The 26,868-nt window shown below is 44.1% G+C and overlaps 1 protein-coding gene across 1 annotated transcript in view; it reads left to right on the top strand.

Annotated features, from left to right (window-relative positions):
- Positions 1–15,903, top strand: part of LOC148105968 (NACHT, LRR and PYD domains-containing protein 3-like) — a 30,586-nt gene extending 14,683 nt beyond the window's left edge. The window contains exons 7-11 of the mRNA XM_087837999.1: positions 3,051–3,230; positions 5,268–5,441; positions 12,343–12,516; positions 15,061–15,107; positions 15,256–15,903. Coding sequence (XP_087694125.1) covers positions 3,051–3,230; positions 5,268–5,441; positions 12,343–12,516; positions 15,061–15,107; positions 15,256–15,812 — 1,132 coding nt within the window. The 3' untranslated portion in view covers positions 15,813–15,903. The remainder of the gene's footprint in view (positions 1–3,050; positions 3,231–5,267; positions 5,442–12,342; positions 12,517–15,060; positions 15,108–15,255) is intronic.
- The last annotated feature ends 10,965 nt before the right edge of the window (positions 15,904–26,868 follow it).

The raw sequence follows: 26,868 nt of genomic DNA, 5'->3' as shown, positions 1-26,868 counted from the left end.
ATTAGAGGGAACATTGGCGGTGACTGGCAGGGAAAAGGGGAATGATAAGACTTACTGTAAATATAAGCTTTTTCATGAGTGGAAATCCACTGTGACTGTGAGCTGCTGCTACAGCCTCCAGATTAGCCAGCAGCTCATCCTGCTCGACATTTCCCCCCAACTTTAATGGAAAGTGTGATGTTTTCAGCTGGAGTGATGGTCAGGGTGGCCTCTCTCTCTTCTTCTCCTCCTCTTCCTCTTTCATTTGTAAAGCCACTTCTGCTGCTTTCATTCATGTGGAAGTCTTGTAGCTGAGTTTGGGAGAGACTAACTGCCTCGGCAGCAGAGGGGAGAAAGGCTGTAACACCACCACTTTACTCTGTTCTACCTGTCACATCATTTTATCAGGAAACAAATATGCTCATGTTTTTACTATGTTTGTCTTGAAGATGTAAGAAGATCACATGGAGCTTTTTATTATTGTGTTGGTTTGTTTCCTGTCTCTTGGATGGAGCCCAGCTGTGCGTGGCCCCTGGGCCTGTGGTCAGAGTGTGTGCTGGATAATCCGGCCCAGGATAAGCCCAAACTGACATGGGATGAAATGTCTGTCACATAATTGAGCTTAGTGTAGTTTCATTTCTGCACAATTTAAAAACAACCTAAACTTTTTTCTGTCTTTTCTATGTTATACTGTAGACTTTCTTTGATACTGTGTCCAAAATGAGCAGCTTTTACTCTGAAGGGGAGGCATCTCTGTTTCCTCTTCAGGTTGGAAGATGGAAGCAAATTAGTGTGTTATGTTCTTTCAGTGTTGCACTTTGTAGACGGTCCCTGAGCACTGGTCTCACAGCCAGCTGCACATAGAGACCAGTGTTGTTAGTCCAGGTCAGAAGATGACTTGTTGGAATGAAAATGAGCTTGTAGTTTTTCTGCTTTAATAATGTGACTGGAAAAAGGTGTTCGACTTCAAATATGTCCATTTCTTTCACACTTCACCTTTAAAAGTGAAGCCTTGTGGTTCATGGAGGGAAAAACACAACTTTTTCATGTTTTTATGATAAATGTACGACTTTAATGTGAAACGTTCAGAGTTTTTTCTCTTGTTGTGTTTGTTTTTAGCTGCTTCCTGTTGGCTTCAGCTTTTTGGAGTTTCCATTTTCTAAACTTCTACCTGAGTGAGCCTGTGTCACTTTTGACTCTTAAGCGGCTAGTTTTTCAAATGAATAACACCAATACTGTGCTTGACATTCTTCCATCTCGTTTAGCTAAGGACTGTTTTGATGTAATCGGACCTAGTATCCTATTTCTTATGAACTTTTCCTTTCTCTCAGGCTGTGTTACTTCGGCCTTTAAGCATGCTGTAGTCCACCCGATTCTTAAAAAAAGAAACTTTGACTGTTATGACCTTTCAAACTACAGACCGATCTCTAAGCTTTCGTTCTTGTCCAAGATCCTGGAGAGACTAGTTCTCTCCCAGCTCCAGGCGTACTTGGACACGAACTATATTGCTGGGAAATTTCAATCTGCCTTTAAGCCATTGCATAGCACTGAAACAGCGTTGGTTAGAGTTCTTAATTATATTCTTGTAATCACTGATACTGGACGCTCTATGCTCCTAGTTTTACTGGACCTCTCTTAAGCCTTTGATATGGTGGACCATAACATTTTATTACTAAGACTTGAGCACACTGTGGGTATTAGAGGCACTGCCCTCAACTGGTTTAAATCATATCTCGCTGATAGATCCTTATCAGTTAACTTAGGCACCTTCTCCTCTTCCTCTGCACCAGTCTGTTGTGGTGTGCCTCAAGGATCAGCTCTAGGCCCTATTCTCTTCTCATTGTAATTGCTCCATCTAGGCGCAATCTTTGAAAAATACAATATCGCCTTCCACTGTTACGCCGATGACATACAGATCTATTTTGAACTTACTGACGACCTTGCTGTGTCCCTGCACTACTTTCAAGAATGCATGCGGGAGGTCAAAGAATGGTTCCTGAGTAATTCTCTTGTTTTAAACGATAAGAAGACTGAGATTGTGGTGTTCAACAGTAAAACCCCTCGTGCCCAACTCTGTGCTGCCCTGGGTTCCTTTGCTTGCTCTTCCTGTGACTATGTCAGTAACTTGGGTGTACTGCTGAATAGCTCGCTCAAACTCGATAAGCAAGTGTCTGCTGTAGTGAGATCTAGCTTCCACCAACTGCGGCTTATCTCTAAGGCTAGGTATTATGTTCCGCATGAGGACCTGGAGAAGCTTATTCACGCTTTTGTGACCTCCAGGTTGGATTATTGTAACTCCTTGTACTACGGTCTTCCCTCTTCTCTTCTTCTTAGACTGCAAACAGTCCAAAATGCAGCGGCCCGCCTCTTGACTGGTACCAGGAAATTTTGCCATATTACTCCTGTTCTAGCTAGCTTGCATTGGCTGCCCATAAAGTACCGTATTCAATTAAAAATATTACTCCTTACATTCAAAACTATTAATAAATTAGCGCCAAGTTATCTTAGTGAACTTCTCAAATCACATACTCCTGCTAGAACACACAGATCTGCCACTCAACTACTTCTGACCCAACCCAGATCTCGGCTGAAGTCCCGGGGTGACCGTGCGTTTGCTCTGGCTGCCCCGGTACTGTGGAATACCCTTCCTCTTGACCTCCGCGCATCTGATTCCATTGCACAGTTCAAATCACGACTAAAAACCCACTTATTCAATCTTGCCTTTCCCTCCAGTTAATATTTCTTTTATGATTTTATATATATATCTTTTATGCTCATTTAAATTCTTGTTTGTTCTGTACCTGTTGCTTTCCTATGTATCAGTGACAGCTACCTGCTTGCATACTTAGTACTTGCTTTGGTCCTATTTCTATTATCCTCCTCCTATTCCCTATCTTACTTGTTAAGCACCTTGGCATGCCCTTGGTTTTTAAGTGTGCTTTATAAATAAAGGTTATTATTATTATTATTACATTCTGAACCTTCTTCAGCTCTGAACAGATGATGAAACACTGAATGATTTCAAGCTCACACTTTGTCTGATAAACTTACATCTTTCATTCTTCATACAGATTGTTTGGCTGTGGTTTGTCAGAGATCAGCTGTGATTATCTGGCAGCAGTTCTGAAGTCCAACCCCTCGTATCCCAGAGTGCTGGACCTGAGTGTAGACTGCAACAACCTGCAGGATTCAAGAGTGAAGCAGCTGTGTGTTCTTCTGGAGAATCCACGATGTCGATTTGAAACTCTGAGGTCAGTCACATGTTTTAGTTGTGCTGAGATGAATATGATGTGAAAGTTGTGCTGACACTGTGGATCAGTAGGCCCACAGACCTCTATACAGGAAGTCTGGTTCTACTCTCTGTAGAACTTCTGATCCCTGATCCTCTGAGTCTTTCTCAGTAGATAATGCAGAGTTCTGAGCTGATGTGGGTGAGCGGACTCAGGCAGCCTGACAGAGTTGATGTCCATGAGTATCCTTGCAGGTCAGATCTTATTAGTCACTCCTGTTAGTGCAGCTCTCCTCTAGATTGTAGTGCTTGTTAAACTAGGATGGTTTTAGGAGCCTGGACAGCAGACTCCAAGGGAAGTTATGACTTGGAAAGACTAAACCAACCTATTAGAGGTGTTCGCACTAACACAGATTAATACTCAGATTTGCATCTTTAGTGTCTCACAAAGGGTTGAAAAGTGAATGTGCACAGAGAGGTTGGTGGTGAGATGGGCACTTCCAGCACTGTAGATGTGTTCCAGCTCAGTGTTCATGGAAATAATCCGGAGCAGGATTCCTTGATGAGTGTCACATCTTCTTAAAGTTATAATCCACAGGGAAAACTGTGAAACTGTCGATCTGATATCTACTCAACCAATCAGGTGTTTGATCTCCAGCCCCACCTTGTTATCAGTTTCTCTCTCTTTTACATCTGAATTATCTTCACTTCACATTTCAGTCAGTTCAGAATTCATTAGCACGTTCACTTTAGCATAATCCATTTTAATCCAAACACCTTTCTCTTTAAACTCTGTTTGTCAGTCACAGTATATCCAGTACAATCCTCTTTTTCACTGAGTCACACACATTGAGAGATCAGAGTTTCCTGTGTGTGCTCTCATTCACTCACACTCACTCTCATGTGGCTGAAGTCTGTTTGTACACAGGCTAATCTGGGACTCTCCACCATTTGACTCTAGAAATAAAGAAGCTTCTTGGATGAGAGGTGAAAGGTGAAACGTCTTCAAGAAACTCAAAGAGGTCCAGATGCCTTTTTTTCTAAGCTCTTTAGATGACTGCGAACCTTCACAAACACCTCATCAGTGGGACTCTCAGAGCTACCAGCCCTTTGCTACAATCACAAAGCTCTTCATTGAAATCAATGATATCAAAGCTGGAATCAAATGAGTCCAAGTCTTCTGCTTATTCAGCATCACATTCATCTTTGGTCCTTGCTCTGCATCCCCACCATGGACTTCATTCCTTTCCAAGCCAGCCTTGAGTGTCCTTTATTCAACTTATGCTCTGCTTTACTTTTAGACCTGATTTTAGCTGCTTTATCTCTATTTCAACAAGTTTCTGTGCCTCGATCTTTTTTTTCTCTCCCTCATAACAAGACAGCTTCTTCTGGCTGAGAAGATGTTGGAGTGATTTACTAATCCAGGGCTGATTTTTGGGGAAAGTAGTTCCTGTTTTCAAAGTAATCCCCATTTTTCCCAGAAAGAAATGTAAGTAGAAATAAATGATCTAAGTGAGAACATGAGCCTTTAAAAAGGCTCTTCTGAGGCTGCTGCCAGTGGTCAAACCCTTAAACAAAGCTCTGTAAGTAAATATGTGATCATAGCTTTATTTTTTAAATGTTTATTCTAGTTAACACAAATCAGGTGGAACAACTCAAATAAAATATCAAAAATATTAAGTGGTCATCGGTATTCAGTTTGTTCAATATTTAATACATTGGAGCACAAATTATCCACATTTCTGAAATATTTCTGGGTGTAACTGTTACCAAAGTGCAATTTAGACCTGGCCTGTCGTTGTTATCAAAGTGATAATCATCAATTCTACTAAAACAGTTTGACACATTTTGTTGATATCAAAAGCACACTGAACAATTCATGTTGTTTTACTGCTGTTCTCTCTTCACTTCTTCTCCTCCGATTCTCTCCACATGTTGCTCTGCATAAGTGCTCAGTTTCCTGACAAAACAAGATTAAACATTGCTAAATATAATAGCATCTCATTACACTTCAACATAAGTGTTTTATTTTTGTAATTGTTTATCTGTTATTTTTCAGACTGAGTTACTGTGACCTGTCAGAGAGAAGCTATGAAGCTCTGGCCACAGGTCTCAGCTGTCAGACCTCTAATCTGAGACAGCTGGACCTGAGTAACATTAAACTGAAGGATTCAGGCGTGAAGCTTCTGTCTGAAGGACTGAAGAGTCCACACTGTACACTGGAAAATCTCAGGTAAGATCAAGCATTTTTCTTTCATCAATTGACAGAATTAGCAGATTAATAATAAGGCAGTCCTCTAATAAGAGGAGAAGTGGAGGTGTTTTGAAGGGCAACATACTCTTATGTTAACAAGACAGGAAGTAGTTCCTGGGAACTGCTTCCTTTGTTATTGTCTGAGTAGAAACATGATGGTAAAACAGTGATGAGTTTGCAGAGGTGAATCCACAGCACACAACACAACAATGCTGTTGCGTGCTGAAAGCAGACTTCTCACAGATTCTGAGACTGCAGGTTTCATCACTGTCCAACCAAAATTCACTGAACCAGCAGTAAATGAACGTCCAAAACTACACTTCATGTTTAAAAAACAGATGATCAGGGGGATTTGTGTTTACATCTTTTTTGTGTAATCTGTTCACCTGCTTTTTTAGCTGTTTGGTGGTTGTTGAGATGGTTTTGTGAACTTTTAGCTGAGATTCTGACATTTCTGTAGATACCACACATGTCTAATTACTTTGTATAGCATGAATGGCCACAACGAGGTTTTTAACAGTAAGAAAAGTTGTAAAACTTAAGAAAATATAGTTAAAAGTCCAAAACCTTCTACGTCTGGTCGCTTGTGGTAAGGAGCAGATCAAACGAGTAAAGAATTACGTTATAATTATAAATGGCTTCAACAGCACATTCAGACTCATTCAGACTCTGAGCCGTGGCTCTGTGCTATATGCACATATTTCTGAATCTCTGCCATTCAGACACACTGTCACGATCCTGGGTCTTATGACCCAGTGTTTTGAGTTTTAGTTTTTTTTGATGTTTATAGTGTTTGTTTAAGCTTATTAGGTTTCTTATGTTCATTTGCTTATTAGCTCCCTCTTGTGTTTTCAACCCCTGTGAAGTCTCCCTTGCCCTTCGTGTGTTTCATGTCTGTGTGTCTTATGTTGTCATGTCTGCCTCTCATGTTTCCTGTTTTATTTTGAAGAGATCTTGTGTTCCTGTGTTCATCGTGTTTAGTTTTACTCTTCCACTGTGACATCGTTATGTTCATGTGCGTCAGCTGCCCCCCATGTGTTCCCACTTCTCTCATTAGCCTCCTGTATTAGCCTGTGTATTTAGTCTGTGCGTTCTCATTCAGTCTTTGTCGGATTGTCTGTGTTGTTCCCATGTCAAGTCCTGCGTTCAGGTTTTCATATATATATATATATGTATATATATATATATATATATATATATATATATATATATATATATAAACACCCAGCACGCCCCTGCGGGCGGTTTATCCTTCAGGCTCGGGTCCTCTACCAGAGGCCTGGGAGCTTGAGGGTCCTTCGCATTATCTTAGCTGTTCCCAGGACTGCGCTCTTCTGGACAGAGATCTCCGATGTTAGTCCCGGGATCTGCTGGAGCCACTCGCCTAGCTTGGGAGTCACCGCACCTAGTGCACCGATTACCACGGGGACCACCGTTACCTTCACCTTCCACATCCTCTCGAGCTCTTCTCTGAGCCCTTGGTATTTCTCCAGCTTCTCATGTTCCTTCTTCCTGATATTGCTGTCATTCGGAACCGCTACATCGATCACTACGGCCGTCTTCTTCTGTTTGTCTACCACCACTATGTCCGGTTGGTTAGCCACCACCATCTTGTCCGTCTGTATCTGGAAGTCCCACAGGATCTTAGCTCGGTCATTCTCCACCACCCTTGGGGGCATTTCCCATTTAGACCTCGGGACTTCCAGGTTATACTCAGCACAGATGTTCCTGTACACTATGCCGGCCACTTGGTTATGCCGTTCCATGTATGCCTTGCCTGCTAGCATCTTGCACCCTGCTGTTATGTGCTGGATTGTCTCTGGGGCATCTTTACACAGCCTGCACCTGGGGTCTTGCCTGGTGTAATAGACCCCAGCCTCTATGGATCTTGTACTCAGAGCTTGTTCTTGTGCTGCCATGATTAGTACCTCTGTGCTATCTTTCAGTCCAGCTTTGTCCAGCCACTGGTAGGATTTCTGAATATCAGCCACCTCCTCTATCTGCCGGTGGTACAAACCGTGCAGGGGCCTGTCCTTCCATGATGGTTCCTCGTCTCCCTCCTCTTTCTTGGGTTTCTGCTGCCTGAGGTATTCACTGAGCACACTGTCAGTTGGGGCCATCTTCGTGATGTATTCTTGGATGTTCGTTGTCTCATCCTGGACTGTGGTGCTGACACTCACCAGTCCCTGGCCCCCTTCCTTCCGCTTAGCGTACAGCCTCAGGGTGCTGGACTTGGGGTGAAACCCTCCATGCATGGTAAGGAGCTTTCTTGTCTTTATGTCAGTGGCTTCTATCTCCTCCTTTGGCCAGCCTATTACCCCAGCAGGGTACCTGATCACGGGCAGGGCGTACGTGTTGATGGCCCGGATCTTGTTCTTACCGTTCAACTGACTCCTCAGGACTTGCCTGACCCTCTGCAGGTACTTGGTGGTTGCAGCTTTCCTAGCGGCCTCTTCATGGTTCCCATTCGCCTGCGGGATCCCCAGGTACTTGTAACTGTCCTCTATGTCTGCAATGTTGCCTTCTGGTAGTTCAATCCCCTCAGTTCTGACTACCTTCCCTCTCTTTATTACCATCCGACTACACTTCTCCAGCCCGAACGATATTCCAATGTCATTGCTGTATAGCCTGGTAGTGTGGATCAGTGAATCGATGTCTCGTTCACTCTTGGCATACAGCTTGATGTCATCCATGTACAGGAGGTGGCTGACAACTGCTCCGTTCCGTAGTCGGTATCCGTAGTCAGTCTTGTTAATGATCTCACTGAGGGGGTTCAGGCCTATGCAGAACAGCAGTGGGGACAGAGCATCTCCTTGGTAGATCCCGCACTTGATGGTGACTTGTGCTATGGGCTTGGAGTTGGCCTCTAGTGTTGTACGCCACATCCCCATTGAGTTCCTGATGAAGGCTCTTAGGGTCCCATTGATCTTGTACAATTCTAGGCATTCCAGTATCCAGCTGTGGGGCATTGAGTCATAGGCCTTCTTGTAATCAATCCAGGCAGTGCACAGGTTGGTCAGTCTGGTCTTGCAGTCTCGGCTGACTGTTCTGTCTACCAGTAGCTGGTGTTTTGCGCCTCTGGTATTCTTGCCAATTCCTTTCTGTGTCCCGCTCATGTATTGACCCATGTGCCTGTTAATCTTAGCCGATATGATGCCTGACAGGAGCTTCCATGTAGTACTGAGGCAGGTTATTGGTCGGTAGTTGGAGGGGACCGGTCCCTTCTTGGGGTCCTTGGGGATCAGGACCGTCCGACCTTTGGTTAGCCATTCCGGGTGTCCCTCGTTAACTAGCAGCTGGTTCATTTGTGCTGCCAGACGCTCATGGAGTGCAGTCAGCTTCTTTAGCCAGTAGGCGTGAACCATGTCGGGCCCTGGTGCTGTCCAACTCTTCATACTGGAGACCCTTTCTTGGATATCTGCCACTGTGATGGTTACTGGACCCTGTTCAGGGAGGTTGCTATGGTCTGCCCTCAGATCCACTAGCCACTGATCATTGCCGTTATGGGTTGCGTCCTTCTCCCATATGCTCTTCCAGTATTGCTCCGTCTCCAGCCTTGGTGGTGCTGTTCTCTTATTATTGTTCCCTTGCCACTGAGAGTACACCTTTGCTGGTTCTGTGGAGAACAGCTGGTTTATTCTCCTGCCTTCTATTTCTCTGGTATACCTCCTCAAGCGGCTGGCCAAGGCTGTGAGTCTTTGCTTGGCAGTTTCCAAGGCCTCAGTTATGGACAGCTTGCTGTATTTCTTATGCACCTTCTTTGTCGCACCTTTTTGCAACTCCGTTAGTTGACTAACCTCCCTCCGTGCTACTTTGATCTTGCCCTCTAGCCTCCTTCTCCATTGAGGGTACTTCCCCTTGTGGCTGTTCAACTTGTAGCCAAGCATCTCACTGATCACTGCTGCCGTATTGTAGATCAGCTTGTTAGTCTCGGTAATCGTGGTTGTAGGTATTGTCCGTAGTGCTGCGTTAACATCCTCTAGCAGACCTTCTGAGGGTACGTCACGTAATCTTGGTAACCGGCTTCGGGGGATCCAGGTTTCAAGCTTGGCCATGATCCTATATTTCAGGTCAGTTCCTCTCACACTCAACGATCCTTCTTCTGTCGCACTTGGGGCTATGTACCCAATCTCGGGTGGGGGTGATGATATCTCCCCCCTGACCTGGCGTCCTGACTCCTCCTTGCCGTAGCATTTATGTTGTACCTCGTCAATCTCTAGCTGTGAAAGCAGTCCCAACTTTTTCTCTGGTGGCTCGGATGTTGTTGCTTCCACAGGTTTCCCTCCAACAACCCTCTGTTCCTTCAGTAAGTTCAGTAAGATCTGGGTAAACACTTGAGCTCCTTGAATCTGGCTCCAGTGCAGCAGCAGTTTTCACATATACAATGTTGGCATTTTGCTTGCGTGTCTCCAGGTCTGTTCTGAATGTAGACTTGAATTTGACCACGTAGGTGGGGTCATCATCTGAGCTCTCCATCACCTGAGAGAGATGACAAAACACAGAATCACAGAGCATGAAACCAACGTTTCTCCTCCCAGAAGTTCAGTCACAGACCTGCAACAGAAACAAGAATCAAAGATTCAAATGACGCAGAGCATTCATTTACTTATATCCACAAACATGTCCTCTACATATTCATGCTGTATTTACACACACATACAGAGGCTGTTTGTCTCTCACACACAGACAGGACACTGAGAAATACATCATGTTAAATATACCTGCAGGCTTCCAGCTGTGCACTTTGTCCCTGTTAGCTGTGATTGCCATGGCAACCTTGGTGTTGTGCGCGATGCAGGGACGTGTTCAAAGGCAGACGTCTGGCAGCAGCATCATATTTGATGCACTATCTGTACTGAGTGTGCTGACTTTATTTCAAATGTCCCACTGCTGTGCAACATGAATCACATGTTCTGCACGTTTCTGTAACTCCCAGGTAACCATGGTTACCCAGCTACGTCCAGTAGTCTCCAGAGAGACCAAAAGCAGGTTCATGTTGTAACACCGTGGCTTTCGTAGTCTCTCCTTTTTCTACAGCTCATGTATTCTTCCTGTGATGCTGCGTCTTGAGGGAGGATCATACACGCCGTCATTTGTTGATCCTAAGAACGTTCCTCAGACCGACTTCTTCAACAACACTAATCGGCCTGCAGTTTGTAGCTACTCACTTCACTGTGGCGTTTGTTAGCTTGTCTTTCTTTGGTTTATCTACACTCCTCCCACAAGCTGAATCTACGTAGTCTGCCCAAGCCTCCCACCTCTGTTTGTTTGGGTGGTTTGTTTGCTGCCATCAACAGCGTGTAATGCATTTAAGTGATACTTCAGACTTGAAGTACTCCGACGATAAAAAACTCAACTTTACTTAAAAATAACTTTAGTTGTATCAACACTGCCTCCTGGAACAGTTTAAAATGAACATGTCAAAGATCTGTACCTGTCTCCATATTCCTGTCCCCGCCCCTTTCTTTCTGTCCTGGGTCATGTAAACGCTGCAGTAGTATTAGGCCCACCCTCAATGCTCTCATTGGCTGAGACGCATAATGACGCCCATTTCAAGCCAGCACTGATCAACAACCCTCCTGTGACCCATGGCTTTTATATTCAGAGCCAGTGAGCACCTTCACAATAATCATGATTTTAAAAACTGTGATTAAAATAATTGCTGACGTTAATCAATTAATGAGTTAACGAGATAATAACAGGTTAAGTTGCCCTAATAATTAGACTTTGATGACAAACTGATGTGATCTCCATGTTTCCTTTGTTGGACTGTGGGCGAGTGTCAGAACTGAATGTACTGAGTAACATGAAGACTTTAAATATGTGTCAGTTCCAGTTTTAGAGCTCTAAAGTGCAGCTATCATGTTAGGAATATGTTAGGAATAGACAGTAACACTGGGCACACTGAGGTCAAATCTTTATTTTACCACTCGCTGCATTCTTGATGTTCATGAATTCAGCAGGTTCATGATTGTCTGCAGCATTAATCTCATATTTCCATTAAAAGTTTTGAATTTGACTGTTTGATGTTCTTTATGATCTCTGGCACCAGTTCATCTGTAGGCTGAGCTCAGTCCATCCATTTAGTGAAATGATGTTTAAAGGTCTCCTTGTTCTGTGAGCGTGCACAGATCCTGAAGCAGAAAGCCTGGGTTAACAGAGAAATGATCATCACTGTGATGATGCTCATCATCTCTGACTGGGATTTGAGGTTTTGTCAAAGCAGCAAAGAAAGCCTGGCTATGTTGGACTGGATGTGGAAGCAGCTCCCAGTTTGAGTTCAGGAGACAGACACCCTCTCTACTTTGAAGATCAGCTGCAAACTTTCCTTTTTGATAGAGCTTATAGTTTGAGCTGGATCAGGTGACCCTGAACCATCCCTTAGTTATGCTGCTATAGGCTCAGGCTGTTGGTGGACTTCCCATGATGCTCTGCTTTCTTCTCCCCTCTTTTCACTTCTGATGCTTTTATATGTCACTACTGCATGTCCTTAACTTTTGTCTTCTCTCTCCTTAGTTTGTGTTTTGTTCTTGTCTCTCTGAGCTCATGTCTTCTCTTTCCCCTCACCCTGCAACCAGTCATGGTAGATGCTCCTCCTGGAGCCTGTTTTCATTGGGAGGATCTTTGTGTCAAAGGGAGTTCTTCCTTCCCACCATCACCAAGTGCTGCTCACAGTGGATTGTCTGATGTTTGGGGCTTTTTCTCTAATATTGGAGGCTGTTACCTTACACTGTTAAACAGCTTCAGCTGACTGTTGTTGTCTGTTGGGTATTGTCACTTATAAATAAAGTTACATTGAATGGATGTAAATGGATAGATGTTATTGTGACAAAGAGAAAACGGTTGTTGACAGATAGATTGTTGTTTTGTTTGTCTGTAGTCTTTCAGGCTGTCTGATCACAGAGGAAGGCTGTACTTCTCTGGCCTCAGCTCTGAGCTCCAACCCCTCCCATCTGAGAGAGCTGGACCTGAGCTACAATCACCCTGGTGACTCAGGAATGAAGCTGCTGTCGGCTGGACTGAAGGATCCAGGCTGGAGACTGGACACTCTCAGGTATGAAGAATGTCTGATAGAGGAGGAAGAGCTGGAAACATTTCCTGAGTCTTTCACTCAATTCCTGTTTGTTTCCTGCAGATGAGACATGAACAATCACACATGCAGGAATATTTTCAGGGACAGACACACTAGTGTAGCTGGATAGTACATGGATATTTATGAAAGGGTCTCCAAGGAGTCTGTTTGCAGGAACATTTAGGTCACAGGTGTACCTGAGATAGATGTCAGTGTACCTAATAAAGTGTCAGTTAACATTTGGAAATGGAAGCTTAAATAATGACAAACTCTACATTCACAGCTGAATTTACAATAAATTTGTTCTCAAGTGCACATTTTTCTGTTATTGTTCTCAAACAACAGTATGAGAATGAAATAATGATTCTAACAGGGCCCATAAACAGCATTAGCTTAGCAGCATTAGCTTATCAGAGTTTCCATCATGGTCACACAAATCCTTAGCAGAGCAAAGTGGCCTACTTAGCAATAGCTGCTCAAGTTGTATAAAGCAAGGGAAAACAGTATTAGCATTAGCTGCTAATGGCAGCTGACTTAGCATAAACTCTTCACATCTTTATAATACAAGGGAAAAGAGTCACTCATGGAAGCCTATTTAGCATTAACGTCTCACATCATTATAACACAAGATATAAGGGTATTAGCATTAGCAGCTAATGCTTATTCACCTCAAATTAGCTTTAGCTGCTAATGGTAGCCTACTTAGCATTAACTCCTCACTAATATAATGCTAATTCACATCAAATTAGCATTAGCTGCTCATATTGTTATAAGGAAAGAGAAAACGGTATTAGCATTAGCTGCTAATAATTATTCACCCCTAATTAGAATAAGCCGCTAAAAGCAGCCTACTTAGCATTAACTCCTCACATCGTTGTTACCCAATGGAAAAGAGTATTAGTATTAGCTACTATCATTTTTAATAAGTAAGAGAAAACAGTGTTAGCATTATTGAATAATGCTAAGTAACACTAAATTAGCATTAGCTTTTTACAACAGCGTATTTAAAATTAGCGGCTCACATTGTTAAAAAGTAAGGGAAAACAGTATTAGCATTAGCACATAATGCTAATTCACGTCAAAGTAGCATTAGTTAATAATGGCAGCCTACTTAGCATTAACTGCTCAATAATATAATGCTAATTCACGTCAAATTAGCATTAGCTGCTAGCATCAGCCTACCTAGCACTAGCTGTTCACATTGTTAAAAGGGAAGAGAAAACGATATTAGCAATTGCTGGTAATAATTATTCAACCCTAATTAGAATTAGCTGCTAATGGCAGTATACTTAGCATTAACTCCTCACATTGTTATAATGCAAGGGAAATGAATTAGCATTATCTAATAATGTTGACCTTGGCCCACTGGAAAAGCTCAGAACTCTGTTTGCTAAAGATTTAGGAGTGTTTCTCGATAGCTCTTTCTCATTTGAGAAACAAATAAATTCTGCTTTTAAAACCATCTGTAAGGTTTGCTTAGAAATATTTACTCATATATGAGTTTTATAATCGATTTCATAATGATAGAGGTTTGATCCTTAGTAGTCTGTGAAGACTCTGTGTGCCTTCCAGAGTGCTCTGGCATGCACACACACCTTAAGGTCATGAGAGAGGTCGAACCTTCTCTTACTGATTTATGGTGTAGGAGGACACCTACTCTGTGTCTGGTTAAGTATAAGAGCCCTTTGTTAGGGGGACCACTGGACTCTTAGCACCAGCTTTGGGGTCGCAGGGTCACATCTGGAACACACACACACACACACACATACCTACACTATGCACAGACTGTTACTCTTTGTTCATACCTGTGTAAGACGTCATATGTTAATGAACTTCTGCATATTCATGTAACCTCAATAAAGAGCAGTGTTACGAGGGAGCAGACGAGAGCGACTGAGGTCAAGTGAAGGAACGGCGCTGTCACAGTTCTCTCCCTCATGAATTGTCTGGTTCCAGCAGTGGGTCTGTGCTAGACGACCCATCACCAGCTTTTTCCAGCTTTTTCCACTGGTTACCAGTACGTGGTAGAATCCACTTCCAGATCTGGTTGTTTGTCTTTAAATCTCTGAATGGATTGGCTCCATCTTATCTCTCTTTAACAAAATAATCCAAGTCGAGCCCTCAGGTCTGCAGATAAGTAGCTTCTGACCAGAACTAGACGTAAAAACAGAGGTGAGCTTTATCGATCGCTGCAGCCAAACTCTGGAACAGTCGCCCTTCACATCAGGTCGTCACCAACACTCGACATTTTTAAAACCCGGTTGGAAACACATTTGTACTCTGTAGCTTTCAATTCTGACGAGTCTTTATAGTAATTACTGTGTATGTTTCCTATTTTCTCTCTACTCTGTGCAGCACTTTGGCTCAAGCTGTTTTTAAATGTGCTGATAAATAAATGTAGATTTCTTTGAATAAAACAGTGGAGCCGAGCTTTGAGCTCAGTGTGTAACAGTGTGTGTATGAGAGCCATGTAATGTCCATGTGTGCATGCTGACTGTGCTGCTCTGACCCCCCTCCTCCTTTCAGGGTGGAGCCTGCTGGAGTCCGATGGTTGACACCAGGTCTGAGGAAGTGTAAGTGTGTTTTTAATGGGATTCATGAAAACAAAGCAGCACACATTCAACCATCTTCATCATGTCAGGAGTCATCATCAAAGTGTCAATCAATGAACAGATGATGGATCAATAACTGCAGCTGGATTGTGTTTGTTCTCTCCATCAGATTCCTGTCAACTCACAATCGACACAAACACAGTGAACACAAAGCTCCAACTGTCTGACAACAACAGGAAGGTGACACGTGTGAAGGAGGTTCAGTCATATCCTGATCATCCAGACAGATTTGATGTTTATCCTCAGCTGCTGTGTAGAAATGGTCTGACTGGTCGCTGTTACTGGGAGGTCGAGTGGAGAGGAGACGTTTATATATCAGTGAGTTACAGAAGCATCAGAAGGAAAGGAGACAGTGACTGTTTGTTTGGATACGATGATCAGACCTGGAGTCTGGAGTGTGGTTATGATGGTCCTCATTCTGTCTGGCACAATAACAGACAAACATCCATCTCCTCCTCCTCCTCCTCCTCCTCCTCCTCCTCCTCCTCTGTCTCTAACAGAGCAGCAGTGTATGTGGACTGTCCTGCTGGCACTCTGTCCTTCTACAGAGTCTCCTCTGACACTCTGATCCACCTCCACACCTTCAACACCACATTCACTCAAACTCTTTATCCTGGGTTTGGGTTTTATTACTGGTCTCGTGGTGACTCAGTGTCCCTGTGCTGAGTGGGGTGTAAAGAGTGTCTCCTGTTACAGAAACACTCTGACTGTTGAACAGATAGTTCAGTCTGTACATGTCTGTCTCTTTCACTTACAAACACGTTTTCACATTCATGGATTCAATCAGTTGGTGTTTGAAACTCTTCTAAATGATTCCTTGTAAACTTCTTCCTCTTCAGTCACAAACAAACAGGAAGTGATGTCACATGTGTTCCTGTCCACACAGCAGAATGAGTCTATTGCTGACAGTGATGTACAAACAGAGTGAGCATTTCTGAGGCCCAAAATAAACTGAGTAGTTCACTGAATGAACAATGGACTGTGAGCTCAGTTCCTTCATCATTAGTATGGATTATATATGTATATGTATTATATTAGTATCATATATATCAGGTGCTGCTGCTGCTGGTTTCAGTCATTGTGCAAATGTGCTGTTTGTAAGGTTGTAAAGCTGCAGTCAGCTGAGACTGAAGAAGTCACCTGATCAGTGAGCAAACGTTTGTGAAAACGTCCAGATGAACAGAATCAACCTTTTGGGATCAGCCAGCAATGCAGCATCATTGTTGTTCAGGTTCAGAGGTTTGCAGGAATGAACTGATGACCAGAAACAGCTGCAAAGTCCAATAAAATACCAGCTGGAGTTCAGCTGCATTTGAAGAAGTCAAAGAAAAGTAAGGATGGCAAAGGGCGATGTTTTCTTCCAAAGAACTGAAAACATGGTCGACGCCTCATTAGAAGAATAATCTGGACATTTGTGAGGAACTCTAACCAAGAAAGCAACACAAGAAAGCAACGTCAAACAGATCCAACAGACAGTTTCCATGACTGGAAGTGTTGAGTGTAAAAATGCTACATTGCATTATTGCATCCTCTCACCACAGGAGGTGCTGTTGGCACCACTGATTGCTGATCAGCTGTTCTCTGATGATCTGATTGATACTGTGAATAACGGGACTCACTGAACTCTGTGACACAGTGAAGATTACAGAGTTGAACTTCAACATCTGACTGACGTCACACAGACAGAAGGATGAACCAGTGAGGCACAGAACACAGTTACTGGAGATACTGGATCAGCTCCATGTGAACCTCTGATGGAGAAGCTGCTGAGCCAGAGAAACATCAGGACATGACAGGCAGCTGCACTTATCTAACAACATGTAGCAGAGCTGATCTATGTTAGAGGATCTATCACAGCAGCTGAAGCCAAAGTCCAACACTGGATAGCAGCTGAGCCTGTGCTGAGTCTAGTGTTACAGGAAAAGGGCAGAAACACTGACACTGGTAGCTCACAGTGATGCTGACTGGGGCACAGAGCTGAATGATGCAGCATCAGGACACTGTTTCAGTCTGACTGACAGAGAAACCTGTAGCTGTATCTACATGTGAGGCAGAGGCTACACAAGCAGCTTTCTATGTTTCACAGTGACTGAGATCTTCAGTGGGGGTGGACATGCTCCTGTACAGACCTCTGAGGAGAACCAAGGTGCAGTCAAAGAGTCCAGTCTGTCCTCACAGATGTGAACATGTGGTTTCATCAGGTCTGCTGTCAGCTAGCAGGCTCACATCAGAATCACTGTTCCTGAAAAACACAGTCTGTGTGACATCATCAGTCAGCTGATCGTCCCAGATCTGAATGGTTTCTGTCTCTACTGAGGAAGTCAGAGAATATCACTGAGGTGTGGATCAGGTCTGAGTGAGCTGTGGAGGGACAGCTTTAAACAGTCCACAGGTCTCACGTCCTGCTCAGTCTGGTAGCAGATACCTCGTATTGTTCCAGATGTGCTGACATCACCAGCAGCAGCAGCACAGCTGTGCGATACGATGAATCTCAGTTATTGATCCAACAAACCAATAAATTCTTTACAAATCCTACCATGTGAATTCATGGATTTTTTTTTCACATTCTGTCTCTCACAGTTGAAGTGTACCTCTGGTGTAAATTACTGACCTCTATCATCATTTTAAGTGAGGGAACTTGCACAAACGGTGGCTGACTAAATACTTTTTTGCCCCACTGTACCTCGTATTGTTCCAGATGTGCTGACATCAGCAGCAGCAGCAGCAGCACAGCTGTGTGATACGATGAATCTCAGTTATTGATCCAACACACAGTAAATACAAAGATCAGGATTTCTGAGAGGAATCATTATGAGTCTGAACACATGATCACTGAATGTTAGTCTCCACAATAATAAGCTAACACAAGCAAACACAGCTTTCAGCTCTTATTTTGAAACTGGCTTATTTAGAGAGCTGTGATGTGAGCGTGCCTGGCTCTGAGGCACTTGGGTCAGCCTCTGTTGTTTAGAAGTGTTACAGACTGTGAATGACACAGACCTGTCAGTTTCCATGTTTGTCTGTAACACAGCTCAGGGGCTCCATGCTGAACGCATCCATCCAGTGTTATTGATCCAGTACTAATACCAGCATTGGGATCAATACTACAATACACAATCACATGTGTCCACGTGATGCAGTTTGAAGAGCAATAAGATGTCTCTGTATGAGGAGGCGGGGTCACAGGAGGTTCACAGAAACTCTGCAGCAGCATCATCAGCTCACATGGAAACTTTGATGATTCACTTCTGTGGTGTTTTTACAGAAACACGTCACAAAATTAGCTCCACCTGTTTTGTGTGTGAGCTTTGAGTTTCTTGTCTTCATTCTGGATTCTTGTGTTGCTGTTTTTACACACAGCAGATATTTCCTGGTTGCTTCCTTGATGATGTGGGGATTAGGGAAACTATTTTACTGCTATTGTTAATAATCATCATCATTACCATTGCAGTACTAACATTAATAACATAATCTACAGCATTGATATTGCATTCAGATGTTTAAACATATTGGTGCCCAATTAGCCTTTATTACAGGTGCAGTTATAACCACGTTAAACTGTTGAGTTAAATCAATGATCTTAAATGCTTTTGAATGCTTGTTATAATCTTAAATGTGTATGTGCTGATTCTGAAAGGCCTAACTCTGAGTACACTCTGTGCCAAAGTAGACAGGAAGTGCAGGCTTTTGCAGAGCGTGCTTGTGAAAGGTACTTTGAGGAGCTGTTGGGAGGATGCTATTTGAATAACCAGGTTATTCATTGTTATCTTTTAGTCATTTATATCTTTTTATTAAGCTTTGAAGTTTGATTAAAACATTTATTCAACATATTACAGATATAGTTTCAGTTAGGTTATTATGCACATGAGAATTGGCATCTCTTCTCATAAGACAAAGTTCGTGTGAGGTCGAGCCCCACACACACACACACACACACACACACACACATAGTAGATAGACTCATTTATAGGTGAGAGGTTAGTCATGTTTGCTTGCAACTGCAAAATTGTCTCTGCAAAAAGAGGAACAGTTTCTTGCAGGGTGTGGGTCTGGTGTTCCAGACGAGAAGTGAAAGTCAGAAGGCTGACAGGAAGCATCTGCTGTGGAGACGGAGACAATGTTATTTTAAACTGTGTTAAAAGTCTTTGTGGTTTTGAAACCTATGTATGACCTGTATCTGATTGACGTTGAAGGGGCGTATTAAATTTAAGCCCTGATGGTATATAAAGCATCTGCTTATGCTCTGTAAGTCGGGGATCGGCGCTGTCTGCGTACGGCGGTGGTCCCTCCACGCGTGCATTAAATCATCGTTTGACTCCACCTGGCCGGATCAGTGTTGTTATTTTGAAAGTTGATTACCTCCTCTAACCCTCCTCAATATTGAACCCAACAATGACCACATGAAGCTTTCTGAAGCTTGGATTGAAAACGCTTCATTACTCAAAGCTTTCCAACACAGGCCTCTGTGCTGCCATCTGGTGGACAGACATATGAAGTGCAGCGTGAAGCTACAAATGAAACTGCTTCAGCTACGTTTATATATAACATACTATAACCTATATAACTATATGTATAGTGTATTATGTAGGTTTTAGAGCTGGGGGTAGAATTGCTGATGGCCTGGTTGTTATTTATGTTCCCCATGGTTCACCAGCTCTCACACAACATCAGCACCAATGATCCACGTCCTTATAAACCTCTGAATCAGGTCCTGAAGCTGTGACGTCCTGAGTGAAGACCTCACTGATCACATGACTCTGGTCACCTGGACTCAGTGTTTCTGAAGCAGTGTGCTGGGTTTTTAAAAATACGTGGCTGCTGCCTGATGTTGGGCCCACAGAGGAAGACGACTCACTCGCTCTTCTTCACTTCCTCCTTAAACATGTGGAAGGAGAGCAAAGTGCTGCCAGACTCTTATTTCTGACAGGAACAGAAGAAACCACAGCAAACTGTTCCAGTTCTTCATCTTCATCACAATCTATTTATTTCTGATGGTGTCTTCAGTCTGAGGGTTTGAAGTTTCGATGTCTGTGTGATGTGTGGTGACACCACCAGTCACCTGGTCACTACACCCAGTCACTACACCCAGTGTAGCCAGTCACCACCCTCTGTGACTGGCTACACTCGGCCTGCGCCCTCCACCCTCTGTGACTGGCTACACTCGGCCTGCGCCCTCCACCCTCTGTGACTGGCTACACTCGGCCTGCGCCCTCCACCCTCTGTGACTGGCTACACTCGGCCTGCGCCCTCCACCCTCTGTGACTGGCTACACTCGACCTGCGCCCTCCACCCTCTGTGACTGGCTACACTCGGCCTGCACCCTCCACCCTCTGTGACTGGCTACACTCGACCTGCGCCCTCCACCCTCTGTGACTGGCTACACTCGGCCTGCACCCTCCACCCTCTGTGACTGGCTACACTCGACCTGCACCCTCCACCCTCTGTCACTGGCTACACTCGGCCTGCACCCCACCCTCTGTGACTGGCTACACTCGGCCTGCACCCTCCACCCTCTGTGACTGGCTACACTCGGCCTGCACCCTCCACCCTCTGTGACTGGCCACACTCGGCCTGCTCCCTCCACCCTCTGTGACTGGCTACACTCGACCTGCACCCTCCACCCTCTGTGACTGGCTACACTCGACCTGCACCCTCCACCCTCTGTGACTGGCTACCGGACTTTTTGACTGGCAGACAAACACTGGCGTCCCACAGGGTTGCGTCCTCAGTCCCATCCTCTACACCCTGGTCACCCATGACTGTGTCACCTCCAACAAAGACAACATCATTTTGAAGTTCACGGATGACACTGCAGTGATCGGTCGCATCACTGGAGAGGACGACGTGGCTTATAGGAGAGAGGAGGCCGGTCTGGTGTCACGGTGTGAGGACAACAACCTCACCCTCAACACTGATGAGACAAAGGAGATGATAGTGGACATGAGGAAGAAGAAGAGGCCTCACCAACTGCTGTTTACCCGGGAGCGTGAAGTGGAGAGGGTGAGCAGCAGTACCTGGGCATCCACATCAGTGAGGACCTCACCTGGACACTGAACACCACACAGCTGGTCAAGAAGGCTCAGCAGCTGCTGTATTTCCTGAGGAGGCTGAGGAAATTTGGTATGTTGGCCAAGATCCTCAGCAGGTTCTACAGCTGCACTGTGGAGAGCAGCCTGACCAGCTGCATCACTGCATGGTACAGCAGCACTACTGCAAACCGCAAACGCCTGCAGAGAGTGATAACAACTGTGGAGAAGATCATCAGGACCCCGCTGCCCTCTCTGCAGAGCAGCTACCATCACAGAGTCCAGAGGAGAGACACACCTCTGCCCTCGAGACGAAGGTTCAGAAGTGTGAAATCTAGAACATCCAGACTCAACAACTCCATCTTCCCCACTGCTATCAGACTCCTGAACAGCTGACCGACCTCAAACTGCAGTTTGCACATCAGGTCACGTTGCACACTAAGTTCATTTTGCACATTAAACTCTTTTGTACATCCATGTACATCGACATCTGCAGACCACACGTGTCTTCAGTTACTTATTTGTACTTATTTGCAGTTATTTATCTTTTTATTTTATTTTTTAAGTTAATTTTTATCCTTATTTTATCTTTTTATTTATTCTTATCTTGTTCTTTTAACCCTTATCTAACTTGGCATTGTGCACGGTGTGTTTAAATTCAGTTTAAATTCAGGGACATGGAGCCCCTGTTGATCCTCCACCTAATCACATGAGCCAAGGTGTGAAAACGGGTATGGGTCGCAGTCAGCCAAGGTTTTGGGTGAACCCATTGTGAGATCTAGCCCCACGCTATCATGTGATTTCCTGTGATCAAATGTCCCAGGATGTGAGTGGGCGTTAAGACGTCCAAGTCCCTCTTCAAGCAACTTAAAGAAGTCCAGACGCTTTTCTTTCCAAGCTCCTTCAACAACATCATTCATAGAACAACTTCCAGCTTCTTTTGCTCGGCTACAGTTTGGATGGATTTGCATTTAAAGATGCAACAAGACTAAAATGGTTAGGGTCAGGAGGTCAAAGGTCAGAGCTCCTCTGGGTCTGAGGGCGGCCTCACGCTGGAGAAGGAAGAAGGAGCCTGACCTGAGCCAGTGTTTGACATGAACACATCAGCACTGCTGTCAGTGAGCCTAACGACAGCCGTTAGCATCATTTCAGTGTTTCAGTCATAAAAACACTTCCTGTCACTGTGGTGGTTACAGTGACATCATGCAGTTTGTGCTTTGACCTCCAGAGGGCGACAAATCAGCACAGACAGAGAGCTCCATTCAAACTTTGCTGCCATCAGTAATAATTCTTCAAATATAATCATCAGTGTTTGAGCAGCTATGATATCAGGGACAATCTAGACATGTGTGACAATACTGAACATGTCACATGACACACCTTAAACATCATGTGATCCACTCTCAGTCTGCACTTTCATTCATGACTTCAACAGGTTGAAATGAGCTTTGAAAAAACATCAGTTCAGTGTTGAAATATTTAAACGCTGCAGGAAGAACAACAAAGTGATGACGGAGTGAAATTTTGTTTCAGTTTGTGTTTCAAAGAGGAGAAACAGCAGAAATAAATCACAGCCTGCCAGAGGTTTGGGGTTTCCAAGGTGCACGTGAACGCAGCACACAGTGTCCAATGCTCCAGATTGCCCTCAAACGTCTCTTTGGGTGTTTCCTTCCTGCTCAAAGTTTACTTTAACTTCCTGAACTTCGTGGAGTGGAGCTTGTTGTTGGTGTGTGAAGAAGCTGTAAGTTTGCTTTGTTTCCTCCTTTAACAGTTTGTCTTTATGTTTATATTTACTGCAGGAAGAAACGGTAAAAACTGCGTTTTATAAGGAAAACACTCAAAAGCCTGTGAACAAAGATGAAACCAATTTCCTATTGGTGGAAAAAAGTACCATGTCGACCAATCAAAGAATGATATGGCAACATGGCCTTTAGCTGTTTAGGGAGGGGGAAGTTTTAGGAGTGACGGCGTGTTTGAGATGTGAGAGATTTGAGACGTTTAGCGCAAATCTTGTGTAGTTAGTGTGTAGTTAGTGTGTAGTTAGTGTGTAGTCAATAGTGTTGTTGTGTGTCAGAACAATGAGGTGACTGCTGAATGTTACAGGTGTTACAGCAGTGATACATCTGCTGCTGTCAGGCCTGCAGGTATCAGGCTGTTGTTCTCCTTCATCTCATAGTGGACAGAAATTATTTTTGGAGTGACACAAATAATTTGTGTGGCATCAACTTTGATGCAGAACAGCTGATTGTTCTGTAAATAGTTTGAAATGTTTATTTAAAAAAAAAGCCTTGGCTGCATTTTTAGGTAAACAGCTGCAAAAAAACTGGGGTGGCTGTAGCTCAGGTGGCAGAGCAGGTCAGCCACTAAACAGAAGGTCGGTGGTTTGATCCCAGGCTGCCTCCTGGCTGCATGCCAAATATCCTTGGGCAAGATGCTAACCCAATGTTTGCCTACTGGGGGTGGTCAGAGGGTGGCGCCAGTGTCCGGCAGCCTCGCCTCTGTCAGTGCGCCCCAGGGCAGCTGTGGCTACAATGTAGCTGCCATCACCAGTGTGTGTGAATGACTGAATGTAGTGTAAAGCGCTTTGGGGTCCTTGGTGACTGAGTAAAGCGCTATACAAATGCAGGCCATTTACTTTGTTTTACCTTTTTGAAGAAGTAACTATCTAATTAATTGCCCAGCACTGGTCATTATTTACTGTATTTTGCATCCAGAGTTACAGACTCTCTCCCAGACCACAGACTCATAATACAAGTCAGAGCTTAATAATAAAAAAAAGAAAAATAAATAAAGTTGTGTTTTCAAAATTGGAGTTCACTTTATTTTTCCTTCCAATAGTGTTAACATGCTACACAAGTCATGAACAAGATTGTTTTTAATTTTCATTGTAAGTGGGCTAAAGCAGTTAATTAAAAGTAGTCTAACATAAATGCTGTAATTTGATTACTTTAATAAACATGTAACTTGGATGACTCGATGCTGGCGTGACCACAGTGCACACGTCTGCTGTTGCTCACAGTGGTCCAAGGGACGCTCAGGGAGTTTGTGTGTTCAGACACATGAAACATTAGAGGGAACATTGATCACAGGGAAACGTTTTAAACATCGAGGCTTTAAACAGAAACCAAAGTGAAACAGTTTGTAGTTGAGATCAGTGAGAATGAAGCTGAATAACTGTTTCTACAATAACTTTGAGCAATAAATGACAAATATGATGGAAATTAGGAGCATTAACACTTACTAATGATGTGAGTTGACACTCGGCTGTACTGAGACGACCACATTAGGTGGTCCTCAACTGTAATGGAAACCAGTGGATCCAGTCCAGTCGTGGCGACCTGTGGTGAGTCGATCTGAGCAGCTACTAATGGAAACGGGTCCATAGATGTGTTTGTGCTTAATAACAATGAATCACAGGATTTTTACATTACTGTTAAAATCTCATGTTGTTTGTTAAAGTGTTGTTAAAGATGGTGACAGATGTACCCTTAGGCCCCTCCTCCATTCAGAGATGGTCTTTCCCTTTTCACATAAATGGCCTCCTTGACTCCGCCCTCAAACCAGCGTTCACATTTCCTCAGGACCTTCTTGATGTTGTGGAGACTGAAGTTCAGAGTGGTGGCTCATTCATAAAGTATTCTGTTCCAGCTGCTGGAGGACAACATCATCACTTTTGTGAAGAACGAGCTGAAGAAGATCCAGAAGGCTCTGAATCCAAATAAGTCCCAGTGCTTGGAGTTTCAGAGGGAGGATGATGAGCAGAGGAGAAACAGCAGAGAGGCATTTGTGAAGATCACAGTGGACTTCCTGAGGAGAATGAAGCAGGAGGAGCTGGCTGACCGTCTGCAGAGACGTAAGAGGATTTATCTAAAGATTTAAGTTGCTGGATAAATGAGAGACTTGTGACACCAGTGTGTTCAGTCATTTCTCGGTGGGTCAGAAATTGTCATCAGCATTTTCTAAAATGTGATTGTTGAAGTTGTATTTTTATTATTATTATTCAGAACTTCAAGCTGCAGTTTGTCATCGTAACCTTAAATCTGCACTGAAGAAGAAGTTCCAGTGTGTGTTTGAGGGGATCGCTAAAGCAGGAAACCCAACCCTTCTGAATCAGATCTACACAGAGCTCTACATCACAGAGGGAGGGACTGCAGAGGTCAATGATGAACATGAGGTCAGACAGATTGAAACAGCATCCAGGAAACCACACAGACCAGAAACAACAATCAGACAAGAAGACATCTTTAAAGCCTCACCTGGAAGAGATGAACCAATCAGAACAGTGCTGACAAAGGGAGTGGCTGGCATTGGGAAAACAGTCTTAACACAGAAATACACCCTTGACTGGGCTGAAGACAAAGGCAACCAGGACATCCAGTTCATATTTCCATTCACTTTCAGAGAGCTGAATGTGCTGAAAGAGGAAAAGTTCAGCTTGGTGGGACTTGTTCATCACTTCTTTACAGAAACCAAAGAAGCAGGAATCTGCAGCTTTGAAGACTTCCAGGTTGTGTTCATCTTTGATGGTCTGGATGAGTGTCGACTTCCTCTGGACTTCCACAAAACTACAATCCTAACTGACCCTAGAAAGTCCACCCCAGTGGATGTGCTGCTGATAAACCTCATCAGGGGGAAACTGCTTCCCTCTGCTCGCCTCTGGATAACCACACGGCCTGCAGCAGCCAATCAGATCCCTCCTGACTGTGTTGGCATGGTGACAGAGGTCAGAGGGTTCACTGACCCACAGAAGGAGGAGTACTTCAGGAAGAGATTCAGAGATGAGGAGCAGGCCAGCAGGATCATCTCCCACATCAAGACATCACGAAGCCTCCACATCATGTGCCACATCCCAGTCTTCTGCTGGATCACTGCTACAGTTCTGGAGGATGTGCTGGAAACCAGAGAGGGAGGACAGCTGCCCAAGACCCTGACTGAGATGTACATCCACTTCCTGGTGGTTCAGGCCAAAGTGAAGAAGGTCAAGTATGATGGAGGAGCTGAGACAGATCCACACTGGAGTCCAGAGAGCAGGAAGATGATGGAGTCTCTGGGAAAACTGGCTTTTGATCAGCTGCAGAAAGGAAACCTGATCTTCTATGAATCAGACCTGACAGAGTGTGGCATCGATATCAGAGCAGCCTCAGTGTACTCAGGAGTGTTCACACAGATCTTTAAAGAGGAGAGAAAACTGTACCAGGACAAGGTGTTCTGCTTCATCCATCTGAGTGTTCAGGAGTTTCTGGCTGCTCTTCATGTCCATCTGACCTTCATCAACTATGGACGCAATCTGCTGGAAGAACAACAATCAACCTACTGGTGGTTTAAGTTTATTAGCAAACCAAACCTACAATCTCTCCACCAGAGTGCTGTGAACAAGGCCTTACAGAGTCCAAATGGCCACCTGGACTTGTTCCTCCGCTTCCTCCTGGGTCTTTCACTGCAGACCAATCAAAGTCTCCTGCGAGGTCTACTGACACAGACAGGAAGTAGCTCACAGACCAATCAGGAAACAGTTCAGTACATCAAGAAGAAGCTCAGTAAGAATCTGTCTGCAGAGAAAAGCATCAATCTGTTCCACTGTCTGAATGAACTGAATGATCGTTCTCTAGTGGAGGAGATCCAACAGTCCCTGAGATCAGGACGTCTCTCCACAGTTAAACTGTCTCCTGCTCAGTGGTCAGCTCTGGTCTTCATCT

This window comes from Neolamprologus brichardi, chromosome 3 (assembly GCF_056152115.1).
Source record: "Neolamprologus brichardi isolate AB-2024 chromosome 3, ASM5615211v1, whole genome shotgun sequence".
Taxonomy (NCBI): domain Eukaryota; kingdom Metazoa; phylum Chordata; class Actinopteri; order Cichliformes; family Cichlidae; genus Neolamprologus; species Neolamprologus brichardi.
Note: the sequence above shows the minus strand (reverse complement) of the source record. Positions and strands in the feature narration are given on the sequence as shown.